The sequence below is a fragment of the Cyprinus carpio genome, chromosome A20 (genome assembly GCF_018340385.1).
Source record: "Cyprinus carpio isolate SPL01 chromosome A20, ASM1834038v1, whole genome shotgun sequence".
In the NCBI taxonomy this organism is placed as follows: Eukaryota; Metazoa; Chordata; class Actinopteri; order Cypriniformes; family Cyprinidae; genus Cyprinus; species Cyprinus carpio.
Window position 1 is genome coordinate 10185741 of NC_056591.1, and position 27504 is coordinate 10213244.

Here is a 27504-nt window from a genome sequence, read left to right on the forward strand (position 1 = left end):
AAAGTTTCTTTTCTTTGCTAAATTTGTAAATGTAATGACTGTCTGTATCATCATGAGTACCTCCTGCACTCCACCCAAAGAGAGGAAGATTAACTGAGACATTCAATAAACATGAAAGTCTGTTAGATTTAAATAACAACCTAAACTCTTCTCCCACACAAAAAATAACATCAATCTTCACTCACAAACAAACTCAGAAGTAGTAAAACTTGCAAAGCTTCCCAAGCAAACTGAGGAAAACCCACACACAAATTAAATCCCAAGCTAAGGAAGTCATGGACAAAGCATAGTTCAACCAATTTTCTGTACTCAAGACTAACCATTCAGCCCCATTGATATTAAAAGTGAGAGGCTGAGGATCTGCCACACCCATATTAAATACTTCAATGGCATGAGAGCCGCACCGCACCCAGAGGACTTTATCCGAGCACATCTGTGAGATATACGCAGTGCAGTGCAGAGAAATTCAAAACACACACAGCAGGATGTATGAAGGCATGCTGTTCGCTCTCTGCCTGCTGACTTTGGTAAGTTAAAATTGCGGATGTTTATTTATTTTTTGTTGTTGCTGTTTTTGCTTTTTTGTCATTTTGTTATAGGTCATAAATAGTTTTAGGCCTACTTGAATTCTTGACGTATCCTAATTACCTTGGTAACCATAGTTTCTGTCAAGCCTGCATTGCGAAGAGCATTTTATTAATCGTTATTTTGTCTAAACACCCTTAAAACAACTTAATATATGCTAAAATAATCTACACAATATATATTTTTACTTGGTGATGGAAGTTTTATTATATCTTATATATTTCTTTTCTAAATAAGTATATTTTTTTAATTCATGTTTTTACAGAAAAACAAATAGGCCTTCTGAATTTAATTAATAGAATAATGATTTCTTCTGCTTTCAGAATATTTCTGTCATTTTCTTTCCTATTTTGTCATGACAGTGGTGGTATTACCATGTGATCATGTTATTACTACTATGGTAATTTGGTGGAAACTATGTTTACCATGGTTTATTTTTAAATAGGTTTTCCCCAGTGATAATAATAAATTATAAATAGGATAATAAAGAATAATAAAGTTCTTACTAATTAGTTATCTGCATTTGAATAGCCTGATGGACAGTTTTGTTTCCCCTCTCCATCAAACTATTGTGTTGCTATGTTTGCTTAGTATCATCCAGGTCGAAAACTGTTAAAATGTGTTATTGTAAATGTCTTCATTCATTCATTCATTCATTCATTCATTCACCAATGTTTCCCATTTATTTCACTGTGTGGGTCAGTTATTTTTTATTTTTTAATAGTGATGGCTCTATTAAATGGATCATTTGTAAACTTTGTGATTTGCTGATATTGTTTAGGTTCATGCACTGGGGTAAACACCCAAAGGCACACTTTATTTTTGGATGTTTAATTGACTCCTATGTTGGTATCAGTAAAAGACCCACAAAGACACAATGACAATAAACACTTAAGCAAAGTAAAATTAATTTTCACTTATTTTCAAGTGTTTAGGTCTACAGGTCCCACCGGACAGATCAGGCTTGTTTGGAGATAAGATAAAGCTGATATATTACAGAAACCCATAATTTAAACCAAAAAATAAAAAATAACACAAAACAGCATCAAGAATACTACAAAAAATCTTCCTACTATTTCTTATTATTAATAATTCCTCCAAAATAGTTTTTTTTTACCAATATTCTTATTCTAATTTTAATTTTATTGGCCACAGTTTCCCATCTCATACTTGAGTTATGGGAGTCATTGTTTTGTTTCCTCACTCTTTGTTTGCAACACTCAAACAAAGGCACTGTGGTGTAATGCTTTCATAACATGTAGCTGTTTAGATCCGAATGAAACAATCAAGTAACAATGTGAGGTGGTTTGCTATGTAAAACAAGAAAATAAGACAAAGATACTGATTAATAGTTTTTTTAATACAGTATCTTATATTATGACAATAAGGAGTATATACTGTTTTAAAAGTTTTTAAAATGCATTCTAATTTCTACAATTAATATGATTCTGATAATCACACAATCACGATCCTCGCCTGATTCATTAGAAGTAGAAGTAATATGATGATTCAAACCACAATACTCAGGTTTTGCTCAGTCACACTGGGGAATGTAATACACCCTTGATTCTCACTCTCTTTTACTTCCTCCCTCAGGTGCTGTTTCAGAGCGCTGCGTCTTGTGAGTTGAGGCCCGTGCTTGCTCAGGTTCCTAAAAGGCTGCCCGCCGGTTATGTCATCGCCGAAGGCAAGGAAGAATGTAAGATTTGTGTTGTCACTAAGCCTTTTCATCCGAATGCCATTGAATGAAATGACCTTGTCTGACTTTATACAGACTAAGCTTTTCCTTCATTTGATGTTGCTAATTAAGCTAGATAACAAGACGTTCACATAAAGATAATTAATGGTAAAAGAATTTGCTCTTCCAAGAATGTTAAGTTCTGTCATTATTTACTCACTGTCATCTCCTTCCAAACCTGTGTGACTTTCTTGCTTCTATGGAATGAAAAAGGACCTTCAAATAGACACAAAAGCAGCATAAAAGTATCATAGAAGTCAACTGAATGGCAAGATTATCAGTGAATAATGATGGAATTGCTTTCATTTAGCTTCAATTTTAAAGTTTTAGTCATTTTAGTACTTTATTACTATTTTATTTCAGATAATTGCCCAAACAATTTCTTTTTTGTATTTTGTTGCTTTTTTATTATTTTATATTAATAGTATGTTTTTTATTAAAAACATTTCAATTAACAGATTTTTTTTTAATACTTTTAGTTTTAGTTGACAATAGCAGCACTAGTGATACTTTTATGGTGCTTTTACATTTTTTTTTTCTTTGAAAGCTTTAGTGCTATGATATTGGGTGGAAAACAAGTAATAGATCCAGAATAGAAAGACACAAGGCTTAGCTGTGGAATAATTACCTGACTAAGTTGCATTTTTTTCCCCACAGTGACTCTCAAAGGCTGTGCGGCCAAACCTGTGGCCTTCACTTCCAGTGACCCTGACTTCACTGTAAATACAGATGGAACCATTATCACAGTTCGTGGTTTGGAGATTACAACAAAGCAGTTTTCTGTACTGGTGCAGGATGAGAACAGATCGGATTGGAAGGTGGACATAATCCTGTCCTGTAAAGATGAGGTAAAACTACAGCCTACAATTCTTAGCCATAAAACATGTGATCTGGTTTAGCAGCATGAGGAATGTTTCTCTATATGTTCTGACTTCATCTCAGAAGTCCAGCAGTGTGGCTCACAAGCGTACTAAGAGAAGATGGAGACCGTTACCTTTCTCTATCATTGAGAATGACAGCCCTCCTTTCCCAAAGGAACTGGAGATGGTGAGACATTGTAACATGAGCTATATCTCTTCTTTAGTAGTTCCACTACTCCCTCCCCATTTCCTCCTCCCTTCCATGATATCATTTTGACCTTTTGTTATACTTCCTATTCTTATGCTTACCTCTGTGTTCATCTTTTCTCAGATTTCGTCTGATTCTTCAGTAAATTATACAGTGTATTATCAGATCAGTGGGCAGGGTGTTACCACAGATCCTAAGGAATTATTCATTTTGAACAAGAACACCGGCATGCTGAGCGTGACCAGGGCCGTTGACCGTGAGCAGTACCCACAATTCAATGTGAGTCTGAATATTTCAGGCCTTATGCAGAAACAGTGCACAAGAGTATATTCATTAATATGATTAAAGCATCAGTACAGCTAAATATGTCTGCTTCTCTTGTTTCTCTTGTAGTTTATAGCTCGTGTGTTTGACGTAAGTGGCAGGGAAACAGATGCATTTCTGCCCATCACTGTGAATGTGGAGGATAAGAATGATAATGCACCTGAATTCATAGGAAGCCGTTTCTTTACCGTAGAAGAGCGGTGCAGGGCAGGTACAAAAGAGAAGGACAAAACATACATTCTTAACTATCAAGTAAAGGCTTAGTAATGTAATGCAAAAAAAAAAGTTATATTGTTGATATATGTTGATTTTATTAGGAAAAATCCATTGTATAACCATATTGTTTTACTGTAATGCATTAAAGTGATAAGAATTGGTGGGTAAAATATTTGTAATAGTCCTGAAAATGATAGTCAAAATCGGTGTTATGTTAGTATTATTTGTATACTACTATAATGTTTATTAATATTTTGAATTAGTTTTTACTTTCAAATTATCAGCTTTCAGCTAATTTGATGTGCTTTTGTCATTTTTTTTTTATTTTAGTCTTTGTTTTAGTAAATTTAGTACTTAAACTTACGTTATTTTGTTAGTTTCCTAATGAAACATTTGTAATTTTACTCTTTTTTTTTAAAGATTTTTTTCTAAAATTTATATTTTATTTTATTTCAGCTTTCTTTTAATGAATAAAAAATAATTTAAAATAATTTTTGTTTTAGTTAACAACAACACTGGCCACAAAGCAAAAAATATTAATGATATATTAAGATAATATAAGCTTCATTGTCATTATAGCATACAATTTATCACATATAATTTTGCAGCAATTTAATTGTTTTTTTTTTGTTGTTGTTGTTTTTGTTTAACTCTGGTCTAAACCGATGTAGTGAAAGTGATTTATTTATTTATGTATTTTAAGTATTTTTGTATTCTGTTTTTCAGGTACTGTAATAGGACAAGTGAATGCCACCGATAAGGATCAGGCTAAAACTCCCCACACCTTGATCAAGTTTACTCTGCACAATGCTACTGACATGTTCTCCATCGATCCTTTTACCGGAGTAATAACTGCCAAAACCAACACCTTAGACAGAGAGGTATATTTCCATCATTTATTAGCGATAAACACAAAAACAATCTATGTTTTTGTCTTTATTGCTATGTGAGCTATGGCTACAATATCTTTCTGTGTTGTGTGTTCAGATGATACAGTCTGGCAGTAATTTAAATGCTATTGTTTTTTGTTCCTCATACTCAGGCTCAGGAGAAAGTCTACGTTGAAATAGAGATCAGAGATATGGGCGGAGCTTCTAGTGGGCTCTTCAGCAGAGGAACAGTTGTGATTACTCTCACAGACGTCAATGATAACCCTCCTACCTTTAAGGAGAAGCTGGTAGGGCCCTTTTATTGTCTATACAGCAAAAAAAACAAAACAGAACAAACAAAACTACTAAACGACAGAATAGAACTTTATAGCAATCCTCTTGAGATATTAACATACTTAACATCTAACTGGAAGGTTTTATATATATAGTCAATTTTGTGTTTTTTTTTTTTTTTCCCATCTTTTGGAAACAGTACAAAGCCAAGGTTCAGGAGAACCAAGAAAATGTGCTAGTTACTAGGATCCCAGTGGAAGATAAGGACTTGGTAAACACCTCTAACTGGAAGGCCCTGTTTGAGGTCACCAAAGGAAATGAGAGTGGAAACTTCAGGATGGAGACAGACCCCAAAACCAATGAGGGGCTTCTGTATGTGATAAAGGTGAATAGATTTAAAGGCATAGTATGTATAGGAAGTTGTTTTGTGGAAGCATCTGAAAATGTCCTTGATGAATCCGTTTTTGCAAAATTTGCTAGTATGTTCTTGTAGCAATAGCTTCCGCTGAGGGTCATAGTCATTATGTTGAGAGCTCTCTTCACTCTCTGACAGGGTTGTGTTGGTTTTATTTATAGCGGCATTGCAGAGTTATCTCACTATTTTAGAGCTGTGTGTGAAAACGTTTGTCTGTTGGATATGCATGTGCAGTTCAGCCACACCCTGTTATACAAAGTACATCCATCAGGCAGGCAAACACATGTTCTTCTCTTCAATGAGAATCCAAGGCAGAGCTTTTGACAGCTCTTCACAGAATTGGTGCTTTTGGGTTAATAAGCAAGTTTTATGTAGATGTACCTGGGTAAATTCTCAATGTCCTCATTCCCCTTCCATTTTCTACTTTCAGGGATTGGATTTTGAAAAAACTCCACTGGTGAAGCTGGAAATAACTGCCCGTAATGAGGTTCCACTGGTTGGGACTGACACTAAATGGCTCTCTGTGCCACTCGAGCTCAGTGTGGGAGATGAAGATGAAGGACCAGAGTTCAACCCTGCTATTTTATATCTCAAAGTCAAGGAGAACGTTGCCAATGGAACCATCATTGGAACGTATAAAGCTCTGGACCCAGAAAATAAGAACAGCAATGGAATAAAGTATGTCCTTTGATGGTGTGGGTTTTATTTGAGGTTCACTAAATAATTCCTTTTGAGCACCACCATTGGTCTTCTGTTCTGTTGTGCTCTGACTAGCTGTTTTTGAAGACAGGCAAGAACGTGTCTTATGCAAATGCTTCCAAAGAAATGAATTCAAAAACATTAATTATACAGGGCTTTAAGATTGTTTACTTTGGGGAAAAATGTTTCCTATCTTCTTTAGAATTTTATTATTTTCATTTAAAGCAACTAGTGTCTATATACATGACACCAGAGTGTATTATGGTAATGTAATAGTAAATGATAAAACATTATACCATATTTTTGAAAGTACTTTCTCACTTTTTTATTCCATTTATGTGTAAGGTACTATAAGATGACTGACCCAGGCAACTGGATCACTGTGGTGGAGAACACTGGAGAACTGAAAACAGCCAATACTATAGACCGAGAATCACCTTTGGTCCACAAGGATATGTACAACATAACCATCAGAGCTGTGGATGAGAGTGAGTCTGGACTTTATGTCACACACTTGACAACATTGTTAGATTAAACGTAAGATATTATCTTAATTATCTGTGGACATTCAGCACAACACACATTTATGCCCCACTGAAATGTTGGTGTATTTCTGAGTACACACTGTACTCTATTATTCTGTGGATATGTGTGTGTGTGTGTGTGTGTGTGTGTGTGTGTGTGTGTGTGTGTGTGTGTGTTTTCTCTGGCTGTTAATGAAAGAACATTTGGTTGGGTGTGGTTGAGTTGAATTAGCTTCAAGCCTCTGAGAAGATTTCATCAGTATTTTGTGGTGTTATATAACACTTCTTTCTGATGATGATCAACATGTCCTACCTGACACTACATGTTCTAAACACTGAATGCTATTGAGTTCCAGGAAGAACTGAGTACATTAGTCCCTCTTGAACTCTTATGCACCTTTTACATGTAATTTTTTTTATCTTTGGATGTCATCAGGTTGCTATGCTGTTAATGGGTGTTTTTGCTGCTTGCTGGCCTAATTTTATCGGCAGTCTTTGTAATTGGTCATAGCTTTTGAGAAACTTATCACAAATCATATGCATGTATGTAAAACCTGTTTTAAAAAAAATTGAGACAAAGAAACAATGTCACAATATGGCATACTGTAAAAAGTTGTGAGATGAAAAGTCACAGTTGTGCGATATAAAATCACAATTGTGAGATAAATCATTGCAATTGTGAGATGTAGGCCTAATAGCAATTGTGAGATAGAAGGTCAGAGTCTCATTAATGAGATATGTAGTCACAATTCTGACATATAACTTTGCAATTGTAAGATGTAGTCACAATTATGATATACTGTAAAGTCTCAGTTATGAGAAAGTTGCAATTAAGAGATAAAAACGTAACGTAAACGTAAACGTAAAATGTAATTATGAGATTTGAAGCCATATTTGAAAGAAAGTTAGAATTGCGAGATAAAGTTGTGACAATTATGAGAAGGTTGTAGCTATGAAATGTAAAGTTGCAGTTATGAGATATATAGTCACAATTGTGAGATATAAAGTCACAATTATGAGATATGTAGTTGCAATTGTGAATGATAAAGTCACAATTATGAGATATGTAGTCGCAATTTTCAATTATAAATTAAAAATTAACAAATATGAAATATCAATTGTGAATTATAAATTCACAATTATAAAATAACAATTATGAGATATGTAGTCGCAATTGTGAATGATAAAGTCACAATTATGATATATGTAGTCGCAATTGTGAATGATAAAGTCACAATTATGAGATAAGAAGTTGCAGTTATGAAAAAGTTGCAATAAAGAAATAAATAGACACCTCATAATGAGATGTGAAGCAATAATTGCAATAAAGTCACAATTATGAGAAAACAAAGCTGTCACAATTATGTGAAAAAGAGTTGCAGTTAGTCACAGCTGCGAGATATAAAGTTGTAATTATGACATGTAAGGTCACAATTATCAAAAAATTGCAGTTGTGAGATGTTAAGTCGTATTTGTAGGAAATTGGCTGTTGAGATAAATTGGTCACGATTATGAGTAATAAGGTCACAGTTGTGAGAAATAAAGTTGTGCATTGTCATCCAGTTGTATTCTGGCAATTTTGTTCTCTAAAGTCACATGAAATTAACTGGAATCTCTCTTTCCTCAGGTAAGAAGACAGGAAAGGGGATGGTTATAATCCAGATCGAAGACGTGAATGATAACATGCCTGTGATTCTGGATCCAGACCTGATCATGTGTAGTAAGGATGATATGCTGAGCTCAGTTCTGGTTGAAGCTGTGGACCTGGACCAGCGACCTTACTCTACTCCCTTCATTTTCGAACTTGGAGCAGATCACGATGGAAAGTGGAAAATGAAGGATGCTACAGGTAAGGATAGGGGGTAGTGATGTTTCTTAGGGCTGGGGGTTTATCCACATTTGTTATGATAAAATTTCTCAATATAGCAATAACAAACCAAGACTGATAAACTGAAAGCGTAAGAGTTGCAGTATGATCACAGACATCATGTCTTTCCTCTTCTGATGCAGAATCATCTGTGGTGCTGGAACAGGCTGTGGCCTTGCCTACCGGTCTTTACAGCGTTCCTCTCTTGGTGAAGGATCTACAGGGATTCGGGAAAGAACAGACTGTGAATGTGCGAGTGTGCACCTGTGAGAGGGAGGAAAATGGGGTGGGAATATGTGGAGCTCGGAGTGCCTCTTCCTCTTTGGGCAGTTTGGGAATCCTTGCCTTAGTTCTTTCTGGCCTGCTGCTGCTACTCTTAAGTGAGTGCCCCCTTCTGGCTATGAATAACATATATTTATAGGTAGACACACTACGGTTAAAAAGTTGTTACAAAATTTTTGTGATGTTTTGTAATTAGTATTATCCTCACCAAGCAAGCATTTATTTGATTAAAAAATATACAGCAAAACAGTAATATTTAAATCAATTTAAAGTTATTGTTTTATATTGTAATATATTTTAAAATGTTATTTATTCCTGTGATGTAAAGCAGAGTTTTCGGCATCATTACTCCTTCAGTGTTACATGATCCTTCAGAAATCATTCTAATATGCTGATTTGGTGCTCACATTTCTGATTATTATCAAAGTTGAAGAGTTGTGCTGCTTAATGGAAACAGGGATACATTTTTAAAGAATTATTTGAGGAACAGAAGAGCAGCAAAATTTTGATCAATTTAATGCATCCTTGCTGAATAAAAGTATTAATTAAAAAAAGGTATATAAAAATATATCCATATATATATATATATATATATATATACACACACACACACACACACACACACACACACACACACACACACATATATATATATATATATAGACTGAAATCTTACTGTCCTTAAACTATATGTACGTCAAAGGGTCTGAGACTACTAGTGAAAATGCTTCTTTTTAGTATTTTGTTGAACATGTTAACATGAATTCCAGAATTTCTTGGTATTCAGTCTTGATTTGTTTTTGTTTTCAAAACATGTCAAAGTTGATTTAAATGGTTAGTTTAAATAGGCTTAATTAGATGTTTCATTGTACACCTGAAAATGATTCTCAAAACACCAGTAAATTTGCCTTCTGTTTTTCTTGCCGTTTCAGGTCTGTTGCTCATCTTCATATGCAGTACTAAGAGAGACAAGCTGTACATCAGTGATGACACAGGAACTGGAGGAATGCTGCTGAAATCCAACACTGAGGCTCCTGGTGAAGAAGTGGTAAGAAAAACACCTCCTTTTTAATGGTTAAATTAAGCAGAAAAACTGCTGGAAGAGTTTGAGCATATTTGGCTGGAATCTCTCTCTCTTTTTAGAAAGATGGAGCTTTGTTGATGATTCCTGGGACAGAGGTAGTGGACGGGTCACTACAGAGCGGACTCATGGAAAGTAAGAACGTGACTTCAGCTTCAGGACGCTATGGGCAGCAGTTTTTCCAGGGAGGAGGCGTGTACAACACCACCACTCAGGAGTTTGGGACTGAAAAGTTCTACTCATCCGGACGCTATGATAACAACTTGTATGGCAACAACACACTACAAAAATTATCAAATAGGAGTGCTCTGGACACATGGAAAACCAATGGGCGCTACTTGGACAGAGTGAGCTGAATTTACACAACATTTTGAACCGAATTAATTACATGGTATTCTGATTAATTAAAGGGATATTTCACCCAAAAATGAAAATTCTGTCTTCCAAAATGTTGTCACCCTAATGTCATTCCAAACCTTGGGCCTTCTTGCTTCTATGGAACACAAAAGAAGATATTTTGAAGAATGTTGGTTAAAAAAACAAACAAACAAACAAAAACTATATAAATCAGTGGGAACTGAACTGTATTTCTTCAAAATATCTTCTATTGTGATCAGCAAAAATTCATACAGGTTTGCAATGACATAAGGGTGAGTAAATGATGACAGATTTCCATTGGACTTTGAAATCTTTAATTGAGTTAACAATATTATATGGATAAATTTACACCATAACCATAAGCAGCAGATACAGTATTTCAGAAAATACCCCTGTAAATTATAATCTGACTAGCAAAGTTGTTACATTCATTCCCCCAGGAAATTCATATTGCTTTTCATTCATGCTCCACTGAAGTTATGTAACTTAACTTGCAACCCTTATTTTGTGACAGAAACTGGCTTACTTTGGAGATAAGGAGGAGGGACGGTATGCGGATGACCTACTGAAGACTTATGGGCATGAGGGGATGGGATCTCCTGCAGGCTCTGTAGGATGTTGTAGCAACTTGGGTGAGCAGGAATCAGTGGACTTTTTGAACACTCTTGGCCCCAAATTCAAACCACTGGCTGATGTCTGCTACACGACGAATCGAACCGGAAATTAAATCGAGAAGTGACTGAGATGAAAAAGTGCTGTATGCTGTTTGCAGGGGCCTTCAAAGCACACTGCAGAAAATCATTTTCTTAATCAGTATTTTGCCTTGTTTTCCAGTAAAAATATCAAAACATCTGTAAAACAAAATTAATTTACTTGAGAAGCAAAACAATGTAAGACCTTTTTCTTTTGACTCATCTGCAAACATTTTTGTGGCTTAAATGTAAATCTCAGCAAATATGATTAGATCTATGCTTAAAAATAAAGAAATATTTAAAAATAACCTTAACTCCATGATATATTCTCTAAAATGACTCTTAGTATCTCAGTTTTGCTTCTTAAGAAAATTTATCTTGTTTTGAGAATGTTTAATTATTTTTACTGGAAAATAGGACAAACAATACCAATTTAGAAAACTATTTTTGCAGTACACGCCTTTCTGCTGGATTAATCAAGTGTCTGTGTGTGTCTTTTAACTTTTGTAAGTTTTTAAGTGTGTGAATGATGCAAAATAAGCTTTTCTGTAATTGTTTGCTACCTTTTGCTCTGCTTTGCAAACCTTTTCCTCACAGAGCTGAGGAGGAATAGTTTCAATATTACAGAAGAGATGTTATTCTCTCCCCAATTGATTGCAATTCTCAGCCGTGTGAAGTATTAACTGAGTCTATATTTTCAAGACCACGATGAAGTGTGCTCATAAACTTTTTTGGGGCAATGTGTGGAATTCAAAGTACTCTTTAGCTCCAAAAGCACTTAGACCCAACATCAACTCTGGACACTGAAGACCAAGACCAAGATTTTTACTGGAGTATTGCTGGAGTTTTTGTGTTATTTTCATTAACATCAAACAGTATAGTTGCTAAGGGATTTTTAATTTCAATGAAAAGAAAGCAAATATTTTGCATGTAAGTCACTTTATGCTTTAAATGAAGATATAGGTGAAAGAACAGGTAATTTGGGAAAAACTACTTAGAAGTACTTTTTTTTTAGCTCTATGATATTTCAGTTTTTTTTCTGACAGCACATTTTATGATTTTTTGTATTTGTGGTAAATATCACCAACATAGATATTTAGAGGGTTGTTCTGATTTTAGATTTAAAGGGATATTATTTGTAAATATTTTAATAAAATTGATTACACACCCTATATTATTGTTGAGTACTTTCTTTATGCTGCAAAGGGACATTTATAATTAACAGGCATATTTTCACATATTCCAGGGTTTGGAATGATGGTAATCCAGGGTTAAGCACAATGTTAAAAGCCCTGAAGTGTAAATGTTCATCTACCTGGGGTTAAAAGCAGGTCAGAAGGATGATAACGAACAGTGTGAAAAGCCCTACTGTTTAATGCTGAATCAAGGTGGCATAAATACAGTTACACAGAGACTATAATGGCAAAACATTATGCTATGAAGTTAATGCGTGAAGTATGAAATTCTGAATATAAAAATATGATGGTACATATACAAAAATATGAACATAAAACAGTGGCTGACAGTAACTAAGTTTCCCTTTCAGTTGGTCACTCTTGATGTTACGTCGGATGACGACAAATCACTTTGAGTGTAAACTAAACGAGCCAGTACACATTGTCATGCGATTATTGCATCCAGCTGCTGCTAATCACAGCGTGAACATAAGTAGGCAGCAGATGCAGTGTATATTTAGCTTTTCGCTTTGGAGCCAAGTGGTTCTATCGTTCTGCTCCTGACCTTCTGCCACGAGTCTACAAGATGAGTTTGAGCATGCTCTTTGAGGGCTCTCATGCTGGTGGTACGGCACTTCAGTGGTGGTGGTTTTCCCGTGTCGAGTGGGTTGCAAACATCAGGCTGCACTACCCCCTGTGTGTTGCAGGTGGCCACCTCCCCTGTGTGCTTCAGCACATCAAAAGAGCAATTCTAAAAGAGCATTCACAGGTGGAACGACTTTCTAAAGATGCATCTTTAGAAAGATGCCTTTCCACCCGTGCGTTTCTGGATGCGGTCATTACCTGGCGCCGGGTGATGGTCACGATGGATGCCTCTCGTGTCTGGGCATTAAGAACGCGGAGGTTCAAGGTAACCTAGCCCAAGAGGTAGTTGACACCATCACTTAAGCAAGAGCACCGTCTACGGGACACACTTACGCTTTGAAGTGGAACCTGTTTGTCAAGTGGTGTTCTTCTTACAGAGAAGACCCCTGGTTCCTTAGGGGGGTGAGAAGGCTAAATCCTCCACGGCCCATTCTATACCCTCTTGGGACCTGACTCTAGTGCTCACAGCACTACAGCAGGGCCCATTTGAGCCTTTGCAGGTAGTTGAGCAGAAGTTTCTGTCGATGAAAACTGTGCTCCTGCTTGCACTGGCCTCCATCAAGAGGGTAGGGGACCTGCACACATTTTCTGTAGATGATTTGTGCCTAGAGTTAGGGCCGGCTGACTCCCAGGCAATCCTGAGGCCCCAGCCCATCTATGTGCCAAAGCTTCCCACTACTCCCTTCAGGGATCAAGTGTTGAGCCTGCAAGTGCTACCTCTGGAGGAGGCAGACCCAGCCCTAGCTTTGCTCTGTCCCGTCCGAGCCCTAATATCTGCCTCTTCTTCATCAGAACACTGAAGAAGAATCAGCTGTCTTCAGCCATCCTGGTGAACTTCTACCGGTGTGTGATCAAGAGCATCCTGACCAGTTACATCACAGTCTGGTATGGGAACTGCTCAGTTGCTGACCGCAAGGCACTGCAGAGGGTGGTGAAAACTGCCCAACGCATCACAGGGACACCACTTCCTGCTATTGAGGACATCCAGAGGAAATGCTGTCTACGTCGAGTTCGCAGCATTCTTAAGGACTCCTCTCACCCTGACCACAGACCATTTGGCCTCTGACCACAGACCTCCTGCCCTCTGGGAGGCACTTCAAAAAAAACAAAAAAACAAACAAAAAATTCAGGAACAGCTTTTTCCCTACAGCTGTCTCCTTACCGAACTCTGCCCTCTGATACCCCACAACGCCCCCCCCAACCCCACACACACAGACTTCTCACCCCTCCTCATCAACACACCTTACATAAATAATAATTAACAATCCATTTTCAAAACAAAATAATTGTTATTACTTGCACTACTGTCTGTTCATCCAGAATACTGAGTAATCCATTTGCAAACTGAAATATTTTCTATGCACTTTACTGTCCATTGCACTGGTGTAAATAATGTTCATATGTTCATAATTTCTGCTTATAGTGTACATACACTTTTACATAATCCATCTGTATAGTATGTTCATAGTACACCTATCTGTATATCATGCTGATAGTATTTAAAAATCTGTAAATTATGTCCATAATACTGCCTTATCTGTATATTTATTGTACATTTGTAACATATTGTACACCTTGTATGTTCTGTACTAACTGGTTATTGCACTTCTGGTTAGATGCTAACTGCATTTCGTTGCCTTGTACCTTACATGTGCAATGACAATAAAGTTGAATCTAATCTAATCTAAAATGCTACGTAGACTGGATACAAAGCTTCAGGACCTCAGACCAGCTCTTTGTCTGTCACGGAGGCCATCAGAATGGAAATGCCATCTCCAAGCAGGAATGCCATTTCCTATCAGGCATAGGGTGTGCCCTTCCCGTTTAGGTTGCGAGCTCACTCAACTGGAAGTGTTGCATCCTCCTGGGCACTGGCTCGTGACGCCTCACTGACAAATATCTGTAGAGCTGCAGACTGGGCTACCCCTAACACGTTCATTAGATTCTATAGCATTCATGTGGAGCCGGTATCCTCCTGTGTTCTCACCTCAAGTTAAGCTCCTCTGTCCCCTTGCCTGCCAGACGTGGCAGAGCATCTGGTGCCAGCCCCTCTCTCAATGAATGCGTGAGAACTGGTAGAGGGCTGGGTTCCACTTAGAGACCTAAGTGGATCCCATATGTGTAAAGTCCACAGTAAGGCCTTAGAGCCCATGTTTCCCTGGCAGACTTCTGCCATTCCAAGAGTATTAAAGTCACCTCCATTCTTCCATATGAACTTAACGGATGTTCATATGTGTATTTGCTCCTGAAACCTCCTTCGGGAAGGATGGAGCTTCTGCAATGTCCCTGTCCCAAGTGGAATGGGTACGTTTTTCCAGTATTATCCAGTCTCACTGATTGGGTAGTGCTATAGCAGCAGTAGCTGGTCTTCTTGTGTAAGCCCTGGCCTACGCCAAAAAGTAGGGGCGCAGGTGGCTTCCATGGGACACTGTAAGGGGCAGTATCTGTTGCCTTTTGGTAGGGATCCCAATTCCTTGGTCATCCGACGTGACGTTGAGATTGACAGACTGAAAGGGAACGTCTCAGTTACGTATGGTAACCCTCGTTCCCTGAAGGAGGGAACAGAGACATCACGTCCCGTCACCAAAGCTCCTGTACCACTGCTGAGCAGCCGGGTCACCGGCTCAGCTCCTCAGCAAAAACCTGAATATGTGCTGCATCTGCTGCCTACTTATACTCACGCTGTGATTAGTGACAGCTGGATGCAATACTCGCTTGCCAATGTGCATTAGCTCGTCTAGTTTACACTCAAACTTGGTTGGTCTCTCTATGCGAGATCCCAATTCGTCGGTCATCCGACGTGACGTCGAGAACGAGGGTTACCATACGTAACCAAGACGATTTTTACTTAGATACTGTAGCCCACTTTGGTAGCTTCTTGAAGTAACTGTACTTTATCATTTGTTATATTTTGGTAAACTTTTACTAAAAAGCATAATAAAAACGTTGTTTCTATTTCAAACGGAAGAAATCAAGACCCTTCTTATAGCAATGTCCAGTTTGTAAACAATTTTACTTATTTATTTAGGACATAACAGTAGCTGTTCACAAATTATAATGAATGGATCATTTATGAAATTCTGGGTTCCTAGTTCCGATTTCTCTGAGGATTCGCAATAACTCAAACTTCGGAATCCAATATGGCTGCTCAGAGCATCAACAGAAGAGAAACAGTAGTAATATATTGTTTATTAGCATTTATGTTTTTCTGTGTCTCAATAAACACGCTTTTTATGTGTTTTTAATCGACTTGGTTCTATCATGGTCCACTTGGTTGTGACATTATTCTCAGCTCCAACATCCGACTTCTGAGGTAAATCGAATGCAGCAAATAACCTGGTCTGAGCAAGTCTCCAGTTAACCCTTTCCTGGGCCCAAAAACACCCTGAGAGGGTTAACAACTCATGTGATTTGCTCATGTCTGATTCAAAATGAGCCCATATGAAAATGTGCAATATGATCCTCAGTTTGAGTGTGCAGAGGATTTGACAGCTAGCATGAAATTTAAGCAATAATGCTGATTTTTAATCATGTGTAATTGTAAGTAAATATCTATTTTTATACAAGTACATTACCAACCTTTTTTCCCCCATTACTTTTGTATAGTAGTGTATGATGGTTTCCACAAAAATATTAGGTAGCAAAAATGGTAATCAAAAAGGATTGTGTGACACTGAAGACTGCAGTAATGGCTGCGAAAGAATGGGAATTTAAATACACCAAAATTAAAAAATTAAACACTAAAATATATTAAAATAGAAAACAGTTATTTTAACTGTTGATCTTTAAATTTAACTATTTCACAATATTACTGTTTTAGTGTATTTTTGATCAAATAAATGTAGCATTGGTGAGAATGAGAAACTTTTCTCAAAAACATTTTAAAATTCAGACATTTAACCGTGTACTCTTGTCCACATTTGTGTATCACTGTCTGTATAGGATAGTAAGCAATCTAAAGTCATTTGATAGATCTTTGTGTTAAGGAACAAAATGAAATTTCACTATACTTGTCTGTAATGCATTACATTGCATTTTTATTCAGCAGTTAAAGGATGTAAAAAATATTAAGTGTATTACTTCCTGTCTGCTGTAGGTTAAGTAAAATCAATAATCTGGGGTTGGATTTTGTCCCACTGCTCTCTTACAGAGACTCTGATCTGAAGCCTTTGCTTTGTGTGAGACAGGACTGTTAAAGCACTGTGACTGAGTTGCTGAATGTGTATTTCAATCAGGACCACTTCCGTCAAGTATATTTATGACAATTATATTGCATACAGTTAGTGTTGGCAGTATGGTTGTGTTCTGGGAAACACTCCACACGCCTGTCCATGCAGCCATGCTTGGACAGAGCAGGGAGAGCAGCAAGACAAACCCTCAAAACAACCTTATGCCAAAACTCCCCAACACAACTGAATGGCCAGCAATGGGAAATGTTGGCTTAATACTATATTTATGGGGGAAGCATCACCCCAACTCAGAAAGGGAGCATACAACAAGCATGTTGCTTAAGCTGCTTATGCATATATTTGAATGTACAGGGGGAAGCATACACCCCTAGCAGCAGCAGTCTAAAATGACAGCAGTTTGTATATTATCCAATTTTAAGTATCTAACATGCTGTAAAATCACATTAAGGGGGAAGCGTCACCCCAAGTTAAACAATCGAGGATGTGCAACAAGCATGTTGCTTAAAATGCTTAAAGCAAATGTGTGATTGTAAAGGGGGAAGCATACAACCCCTTGCTGTGGCACGAGGAGCATGTAATATGCATTTAAGCTGTAAATTGCATAATTGTGGGTGGTAGTCCAGCAGGGGACGCATGCACCCTTCGGAAAAACTTAGAATGACAGTCCAATATGAATTAAAATGCTCCATATAAACACCTCAGTCAGAATAAAATTGCCCAAATCGAAATGGTAATCGGTTTGAGAGGGGTGGGATAACCTTCTATAAACCAAACAAAAATAAAATCCTGCCATGTAAACGTGTTAAACCGATTACTTGTATCTATGTAATCACATCAAAAGCCGTGGTCGTCAGAATGGGAACGTGATGTCGGCAACGCTGTACATTCTGTGATTTGTAGACACCGACAGTACAGTAGAGACTGGGTAATAGTGGACGTAGAAGTTCAAATTTCAATTATACAATTAACACACATTAGAATGGAGAACACTTGCTGTACTATGAACTGTCTCATGACCGGAGCAGAAAGCTGATGTAATAAATTAAGCACAATTTACTGCTTTTCAGCTTGGAAACAACATGATGATAGTGAATAGCTCAATGAAAATAACAACTTAACCAAAAATTGCTTTTGTCATTTGTATTAATTATTACAGATTCATAATAAAACCCATTTGGAAATGCTGTGTGATAGCTCGTTGCGAGCACTCTCTGTGTTCATTGTTCAGCAACACTTTGTGAGAAATTGTGTATTTTTCCATTTAGTACAGTAAACTTTTTTTTTTGTATAAGAATACAATTCATTTCAGAGCTGCATTACAGAGGGTATTAGGCTATGGTTATTTCCCTTAATTCTTTAACATTAAGAAATTAGGGCGATATGATGATAGAATTATCAATTGCTGAGAGCTATATTGGTTCTATGTGTGGTACGATAGAAGACGGCCTTTGTAGGTCACTTAGCATGTCCCAAAATCGAAAACATGGGCACATGTAAACACCATATCGGATTAGATAACGTCTCATGTAAACAGTACACCGAATCTTTAAATCGGAATGACAAAAAAAAATATACATGTAAATGTGGCTATTGATATCACGTTCTTAAAGGCCTATGTATAGAAGCCATAGAGTCATAAACGCGCACATCTGAATCAACTGCACACTCACACAGCTAATGTAACATCAACCTTAGAAATAAACATCCATGACATTGAGATTACGCCGCTAAATACAGCGAACCCCAGTTGAAATGCCTACACGAGAATGCTTGTCTCATTTAACCCTGTTCTCATGGCCTTATCGGCGTGTCCTCAGAGCAATTACATGCTCTAGGCTGCGTATTGCTCCATGTGTATGAACACAGATGTGTAAATGCTGCTGCAAATATGCCTAATATTTCGCTCCTGCAACCGATGCAAAACGATATTAACCAGGCTATATACAGTGATATGGATTAAAAGAGCAGTCACTTATCTTAGATGTGGATTTCAGATGTTCTGAAACATGCTGCAACAGTTTGAATTGCAAGCAGCGATATGATGGAAGAGATGGTGAAGAATGGGAATTTAAATAGACCGTATGTTATAGATGTCAACACTGAATTGGTACACGTCAGGAACAACTGACTGTCGGCTGATGCAAGCTTGACTAACTTGGCCTGCCTGAACTAACTCGATGCTGAGTATCTGTTGTTACTAGTGTGTCATTCTCAATGTTACTGAAGTCCGTAGTTCACTGACAAGCTACGCAATATCGCGTTCATTATTAGCGATGTATCGCATGCGATAATGAAAGCTGTTTGCCTAGCTTGTCAGTGAACTACGGCTGTGTAGTTAATGCCGCGCCATCTGAAAGCATGTGCTGGAGATTTACTAGTCTCGCGTAGCCAGAGGTCTGCCCTGCGATTAAATTGCTGTGTTCAAAATGCCATACTATCATACTACTCTTACTATTTTTGCAGTATCCAGTATGTATACTGTGCATAGTATGCAAATTTTCTGTATTCATGGAATACCCTGGTGACCTACTATATTTGCCAGATTCTTCTAAATATAACTCAGGTACACTGAAATCAGTATAGAAGCTGTGTTCAGAATGGCATACTGCCATACAACTACTATACTGCAGTATGCTATGTGCATACTCTGAATAGTATATGAATTTTCTGAATGCACGGAATGCCCAGATTACCTCCTACATTTGCTGAAATTTGATGTATGTATCTGAAGACACTGCATGGGATACTGTTTCCCAGAATGCAACATGCTACATTTAATGTCACAATCATATGTCCCTATATACAAATACATGTAAACAACATAAATAAAAAATACAACACTATAATATCTTATATAAAAAAAAAATAAAACTAACATTCTGAGTATGGGTCACTATACTTGGCTGTATGTCACGTCACTTTGATTTCTTGGCAAAGGCTACATTAACTCCGCTCACCAATCCACAGCATCAATAAACAACACAGCAAACCATAAATTAAACATGAGGAGCAGGCTGTGGCGATGGCCAGGGAGGAACCCGCCACTTGAGCGGCCAGAGCGGAACCACCTCGGGAACCACCTCGGCCTCGGGAATCGTCTTGGCCTCAGGAACCACCTCGGCCACCGCATCGGGAACGGCCTCTGGAACGGCCTCGGGCATCGCATCGGGAACGGCCTCAGCCTCGGGAACCGCCTCGGGAACGACCTCGGCCTCAGGAACCACCTTGGGCACCGCCTCGGGAACCGCCTCGGCCTCGGGCACCGCATCGGGAACGGCCTCGGCCTCCGGAACAGCATCGGGCACCGCCTCGACCTCGGGAACCATCTCGGGCACCGCCTCGGCCTCCGGCACAGCATCGGAAACCGCCTCGGGCACTGCATCGGGAACGTCCTCGGCCTCGGGCACAGCCTCGGCCTCGGGTACCATCTCGGGCACCGCCTCGGCATCGGGCGTTGAGTCAGCCATCTTGTCTGCCAACACAGGAGTAGATTCGGCCATCTTGTGCAGTGGTGCTGGGCTGGTGGCCATCTTGTGCTGTGGTGCTGGGCTGGCGGCCATCTTGTGCTGTGGCGCTGGGCTGGCGGCCATCTTGTGCTGTGGCGCTGGGCTGGCGGCCATCTTGTCTGGAGACACAGGTGTGGTCGAAGTATCCTTCTGAGCACGATGGTGCAGGTACTTGGTGAACCCCAAAAGTCTAGGATCTCCAGCCCCTTCATCTCCCACCGAGGCAAAGGGTCATCCAGGCAGTCATTAAACACATCCTTTAGTGCCTCATCGTTATACCCCAGCCCTACCACCATAGTCCAAAACACTTGAGCCAGATCACCCACCTCACGCCCCCTTTGACAAAGGGTGGTTAAGTTCCGGAGTCTACCCCTCCGCTCCTCCATGGTGACTGGGGAACGGATACAAAATCCCACACCGCTGGATCTGAGCATGACGGAGTCCTTCTGTCACGAAACGCACACAAAAAGGTAGATCCAAATGTAGTGTTTAATGGGTAATCCAGAAATCATAAATCTAGCCAGGCAACGGTCAAAATCCAGGTAATCAGTCCAAAACAAGAACCACGAACAAAGCAATGAAACACAAACTAGCAGGGTGACATTCAACAAGGACTCCGTAACAATGACAGAACAACCAGGGTATTTATACACAGGGAAATGACAATACTAACGGGGAATTAGCTGAGTGCAATGATTAATGACCAGGGACAGCTGAGTGCAATGATTAGTGATGAGTATCAACAAGACTGTGGGAAATGTAGTTCCTGAGGTGGGGTGATGATATGGGGAAGTGAGACCTCTAACGGACACCCAGGGATACACAAACCAGACACTGTGACAATTTTGGGGTGGAGTATCCCTTTAAGCAACTTCTCATTGTGACCCTTATGTGTGACAAAACCACTAAGAAGGGTTCTGCAAGAGAACACACCTTTAAATATTTTCACAATTACTACATGGAATAAATACTATATAAACTCAGTGATATGTATCCACATGTAACAATCTCCATGATCCTTTTTTGTTTCAGCAGAATTTCCCCATAAGTTTTAATTGGTTCCCATCGATTAAAGGCTGTTTGTATAAAGAGTGCTTTAGGAATGAGAAATTAAACATAATCACTTTAACAAAATAGATCTTTAGTGAGGAAGAGTTTGCTGCTATTTTAGACTCCCAAAGGATCTCATTAAAAGCTTGAATAAGGTAATTTTAACATTCACTAAAGCATCCAGAGATAATGTGGCAGGAGAGGGAAAGTAAAAAATCTGTTTAAAAAAAAAAAAAAAAAAAATCTTTGCATCAGATGTGCATACCATGGATATATAGGGTCTTATAGGAAAGGCTGCATGTTTGTAAGAAACAAATCCTTCATTAAGATGTTTTTATTTTTATTTTTTATAGATTACTTTTGGATTATTGTGATGTTTTTATGAGCTGTTAAGACTCTCATTCTGATGGCACCCATTCACTGTAGAGAATCCATTGGTGAGAATTTATGTAATGCTAAATGACTCCAAATCTGTTCCTATGAAGATATAAACTCATCAACATCTTGGATGGCTGAAGTAGGAGTAAATTTTCAGCACCTTTTCCTTTCATACAAATAATAATAATAATAATAATAGTAATAATAGTAATAATAATTAATAATAATAATAGTAATAATAATAGTAATATAGTGTCATTTATTATCATCATTGTTGTTCCAAACCTGACTTTATTCTGTGGAAAGAAAGAAAGATATTTTTTTAAGTATGCTGATAACCAAACAGTTTTATTTACCACTCACTTTGACTGTATGGACAAATTGAATTGAACTGACAAATTGAGTGGGATTTTGCCATTTTGTATTTTAGGATTGCACCTCAATTTGTCACAAGAGTATGCACGTATCCAGTTAAAAGGGTCCTGCAAATGTCCCCTCAGCAGGATGCTTTCAAATCCCTCAGTGGGACTGCTGGAATTATCCATAAATCTGATTTAATCATGTTCCTCTCCATCTAACCTCAGCACAGCAAGACACATCATTTTCTTTTTACTGCCATGTGCAAACATTCAAAAATGTCTCCAATGACTGCTGTTCATGCCAAAGAAATATCTGCTTCATTGAGATGATTTACGCAGACACTGGGAATAAAGTCATGAGAGTTGGCAACTAACTAGCATTTTATTCTTGAAAGAAGATCTTTTTTGCAGTCCATAATAAAAATGATGCAATCGATGAAACCCTTATTTAATGTGCTATTTCAGCCCTTAATGTCTAAAGAGTCTTCACTGCAGCAATGTGCCTTATTAAAACAGAAATGTTATCAAAAATCTTTATTGCTTTGAGACTATGAGAGATGTTTCTCTGCATTAAAGGGAGAAAGAGAGAGAGACTGGTGTGAGATGAAGATCACATTATTGTTCTGCTAGTTTGTAAAGTCTGCTTCAGCCTGCAGGCCTTTACTGCTGTAGGCTACAAGCTTTGGATAAATGCAAATGTTTAACAAGATTTTGGAGTCTTTGGTGTAAAGAAAATGTTTATAAGCTTACATCTTGTTCTATATATTGTGCAATCCTTCATAATGCTTTATTTGCACCTGGGACTCTAAAATCTTATTGAACATTACACTATGAAGTTCAGCGGGTTTGCTTTTGTGAACAGTCAACAAGTAAACTAACAGACAAAAATGTACCATGGTATACTGCATGTACCAGTGTTATTTTAGTATCATTGCTATATGATACTATGCTTATAGTCTTTGTTATTATTTAGAATTAGATTGTATTGTTATATTTTCTCTTGTCATTTTAATTAGTTATATTTATAGTAATGTTGTTTTTCTGTTCATTTATTATTATAATAGTATATTATTATTGTTATTTTATAAGTCATCTTTAAATGACGACACAAACATTTATTTTTATTTTAAATTGTTGCATTTTTATGTTGCATTCAACCTTAGGAATTCCACTGATTTTATTGCCACAGTTAAAACAAAACAATACAAAATAAATAAATAAATAAATAAATAAATAATAAAAAACAACAACAAATAAAAATAAATAATAAAAAAACAATAAAAAAACAACAACAAATATATTCTTTGATGTACCTTGAGGCAAATGGGCAAGTTATACTCTGTTTTTTCTTGCCGTTTGTACTCTGTTAAGGTTTTCCAGTGCAGCACCTTAATATTAAAACCATATTTCTCTTTATAAGTTTTGGGGTTGATTAGTTCTTATTTTGTATTATTGTTCATTATAGGATCACCAGATCTGTGTATTAGGGTTCTTTGATTCACTTGTACACCGATGGCTTCTGAATACATAAAAAAGTTGCTCTTGAACTCAAACTTAAAAGGCCCTGATCTTCGTTATGATGTCAAGTATCAACTTGTATTTTGGAGACATGTGTTTTGCCTTGTATGGCCACCTGATGGCACTGTTGTTCCTTTGTGCACTTTTTGTCTAAACGCAGGGACTGGCTGGGAAAAACAGATCAGATTTGTCATGGTATGATGTATTTTCACAAATAGGTGCTATAGACTATTTATTTGATTGTGAATGAGATGGACGTAGCACCAATGATGAAATCCAAAACCAAACCCTTCTTACCAGCATGTGCATCATTCCCTGTCCCCATATTCATAACCCATTATACATTTCTTAATATTTTGAATAAAATATTAAACATACACATTAAAATATGGAATTGACTTAACTTTCTTTTATAAGAACTTCTCAATTACAGTCAACATTTTTGATGAGAAAACAATATGTGTAAGTATAGTATGGATTTATGGATTTTATAAAATCTGTGATGTAGGGCCTACTATTTGGTTTGTCTCAACTTAAATAATTTCATCCTGTCAGATGAAATTACAGACATCGGAGCTTGATATTAACATTTCAAAAGAAAATGATTATAAATCAATATAAATTTACTCTAAATGCATTTCGTACAGTACGGTAAGAGCTTCCTCTGCTGCTCTGTCAAGGCTATAGGATGATCCCTGCATGCGGTATTAGGATGGAGAAAGTTCAGTTGGCGGCACTCTGACTGCTGGGTGTTGTTCACACACCATCGTTGTACATCAGAAGCTTGAGAAACTCAGGGAGTTTATTACTCTCACTCGCTGTTCTTTTGTTTGTGTATGTGACAGTGAGAGAGTGAGAGCATGCAAGTGCTTGAAGTCACAGCACAGAATCTGTTTACTTGAATGTGTGTTTTCACAATGACACTCCATAGAAAGAATCCACAGTCAGAAAGAGAAACAGACAGAGAAAGAGACCAGCTTCAGTCTGTGCCTGTGAACACTGACAACAGGGTCATGTGCAGGAATACACATTTACTATGAAATGTGTTGTTGTTCTATATCCTATCCTGCTCACCAAGGCTGCATTTTATTACATTATAAATGTATTTTCTGCACATTTATAATAAATTTAATTATAACAACATCACAAACTTTAAAAAATAATCTTTTATTAAAATATAAATGTAAACCATGATATTTTCTCCATAAGATTATTTAATGAATTATAATAATAATAAAAAAAACATTTTGTAGCATTATAGATGTATCTACTGTTATTTTTGATCACTTCAATGCATTCTTGCCGGAAAAAAAACAAAACAAAAAAAATGTAAATTTTATTCAAGAAAGATATCTAAAATATGAGTCTTAATGAACTACTTAAATTGCTAATCTAATTGCTTAGATTTTAGTTTTAAGAATTAAATTTCCACCTACTTTAACTCCGATCAGTTCAAGTTCAGTTTCTGCCTTAAATGTTTAAGTAAAATCAAACTGGCTGTACAAGTTATTTCAACTTAAATTATATTAAACTGACTAAGAATTTAGTTGAACCTGAATAACTTAAAGTAAGCTTAAATTGGTTAAATTACACATTTATCCTATATCTTTTTTTTTTTTTTTTCAAGATTTGCCCTATCAGCAATTCTTTTGTGGTAATGACTGGCTGACTTCACATTATCCCATACTTACTGCCGGTGTTGGGTAAAGTTACTTTTAAAAGTAATGCATTACAAGCTCACACATACGCAGAGAGATGAGCCGCACTTCGTTCCTGTAAACACTGGCACTAAGGCACTAGAAAGGCCTTCAGAGACACATCTCAGAAAATACACTGTAAACAATGAAGGCATATTTAACCAGCAGAGGCTTAAACCTGGAGATTCATTTGGAAACAGTACAGATTGGGTCTACTTTGGAAACAGTGCTCGAGTCTATACACATGCACTTAAATGTTAAATCATCACAGTCTGACCCTTTTTTCCCCACAGAGTCTGTTAAGAGTTAAAAATTATGTCCTCTGTGAGACAAATGGCAGAGCAAATCAGCAGATGAATATGTTTCATAGCTTGGAAAATCAGTGTGAAAAAAATGTCAAACATTTAAATAGACAGGGCACAGCTAGCCTTCATCAGAAGGACACTATACAATCACAATCAAATATACTGCCATGTACAAAAGTCTGACCACATAAATATCGGATTCAGACATGAAATTTAAACCTGAAAATAAAGTCTTAGGCTACTGTATATGTTCAAAATAAGAAACATTATGTTATGTAATTACATTGTTTTTCTTGGTTTCTAATCAAATGAGCACATTTATTACACTGATCATGTGGCTCTTTGTGTAGAGAGTCAGATGTTTTTACTTACATTGATGTACAAGATGCTCTTTGGATTATCTCAAATCATTATCATCAGGTGGAGCTCAAATTTATGCCATAAAATAAATTAGTTTTATCATTTTAACTTTTCGTTCAAAAGTTATGATGATACAATAATTCTTCATGGAAAAAATTAACTGTGCTGTGAAAAAGTTTTGTCCTTGTTCAACAAATGGGGGATATTGATAATAAAAAATCCATCTATGGACTATCGATATATCGATATAATAAAAAAAAAATCACATTTGTATTTTTTTTAGCGTAAGTTTTGCCCCCCTTCAGCAGAAATAATCTCTCGTGTCTGAAACTCTTGAAATAAATAAATGTACCATAAAGGTGAGATGTAATAATATTATAGTGAATAAATATATATATATATACTATATATATATATAAATATAGATATATATACATATACTACCATAAATATACATATATACATATATACATATATATATAATATATATATATATATATCTATATATATATATATTTTTTTTTTTTTTTTTTGTTGCGGGCATTTTTACAGTTAAATAGCCTATTGTCATTCATTGTAGGGATGTAACAATACATCATGTCACAATATATTGCAATAAAAAAATACAACAATATATATCATGCATAGCAACTATATGCATTGTGTATGGTTTAAAGTTAAAGACATTTAATTTAGCATGAAAAAACCACAGCATGTATAAACACATCATCAGATCCAGGGTCTACGTGTAAAAAAGAATATTTAGTTTTATCTTTCCACAACTTGTGAGTTCAATAAGCAATGTCCATATTAGCGATTGCAGTGTCTTCTTTCCATTCCCACACCAACATGACAATAGACTGATTAAATTGATTGGATTGTGTAAACAAGTGAACTTAATGAAAAATCTCTTATCAGGGCCAATGCACTTGCCGGCAGGGACCACGCACGCTTAATATAGCAATTAAATTTTTGCAAATGAATTATTCCAGGCAATATTTTCTCCCATTAGCACAGCACTACATCCATTATGTGTCTGATAGCAGTGCTGCTGATGCTGAGGCCACTACCTCTCAGTGTAGCAAAGTCAGAGAGAGCCCACACAAATTAACACAATATGAGATTAATTAGTCAAATTCAGTCTTACACACACACAAACACACACACACACACACACACACACACACACACACACACACACACACACACACACACACACACACACACACACACAGTCAAACAGACAGGTTTAGTAACTGAAACAAATTTGCACAGGCTCATATATCACA

General features: G+C 37.0%; 1 protein-coding gene across 1 annotated transcript; it reads left to right on the forward strand.

Annotated features, from left to right (window-relative positions):
* The first annotated feature begins 263 nt into the window (after positions 1-263).
* LOC109051955 (desmocollin-3-like) lies at positions 264-12204 on the forward strand. The gene is made up of 16 exons (XM_019069431.2): positions 264-527; positions 2182-2284; positions 2981-3171; positions 3266-3370; positions 3515-3670; positions 3785-3926; positions 4658-4812; positions 4974-5108; positions 5294-5479; positions 5940-6187; positions 6554-6696; positions 8360-8581; positions 8743-8979; positions 9814-9929; positions 10025-10309; positions 10855-12204. Exons 1-16 carry the CDS (start codon positions 486-488, stop codon positions 11065-11067), a joined length of 2679 nt encoding a protein of 892 aa, XP_018924976.1. The 5' UTR covers positions 264-485; the 3' UTR covers positions 11068-12204.
* Positions 12205-27504: the final 15300 nt, after the last annotated feature.

Coding starts and splice junctions, on each gene's coding strand:
- LOC109051955 (XM_019069431.2), top strand. CDS start 486: ATGTATGAAGGCATGCTGTTCGCTCTCTGCCTGCTGACTTTG. Junction 5,480..5,939: donor GGCTTCTGTATGTGATAAAG/GTGAATAGATTT, acceptor TTCTACTTTCAG/GGATTGGATTTTGAAAAAAC. Junction 6,188..6,553: donor AAGAACAGCAATGGAATAAA/GTATGTCCTTTG, acceptor TTTATGTGTAAG/GTACTATAAGATGACTGACC.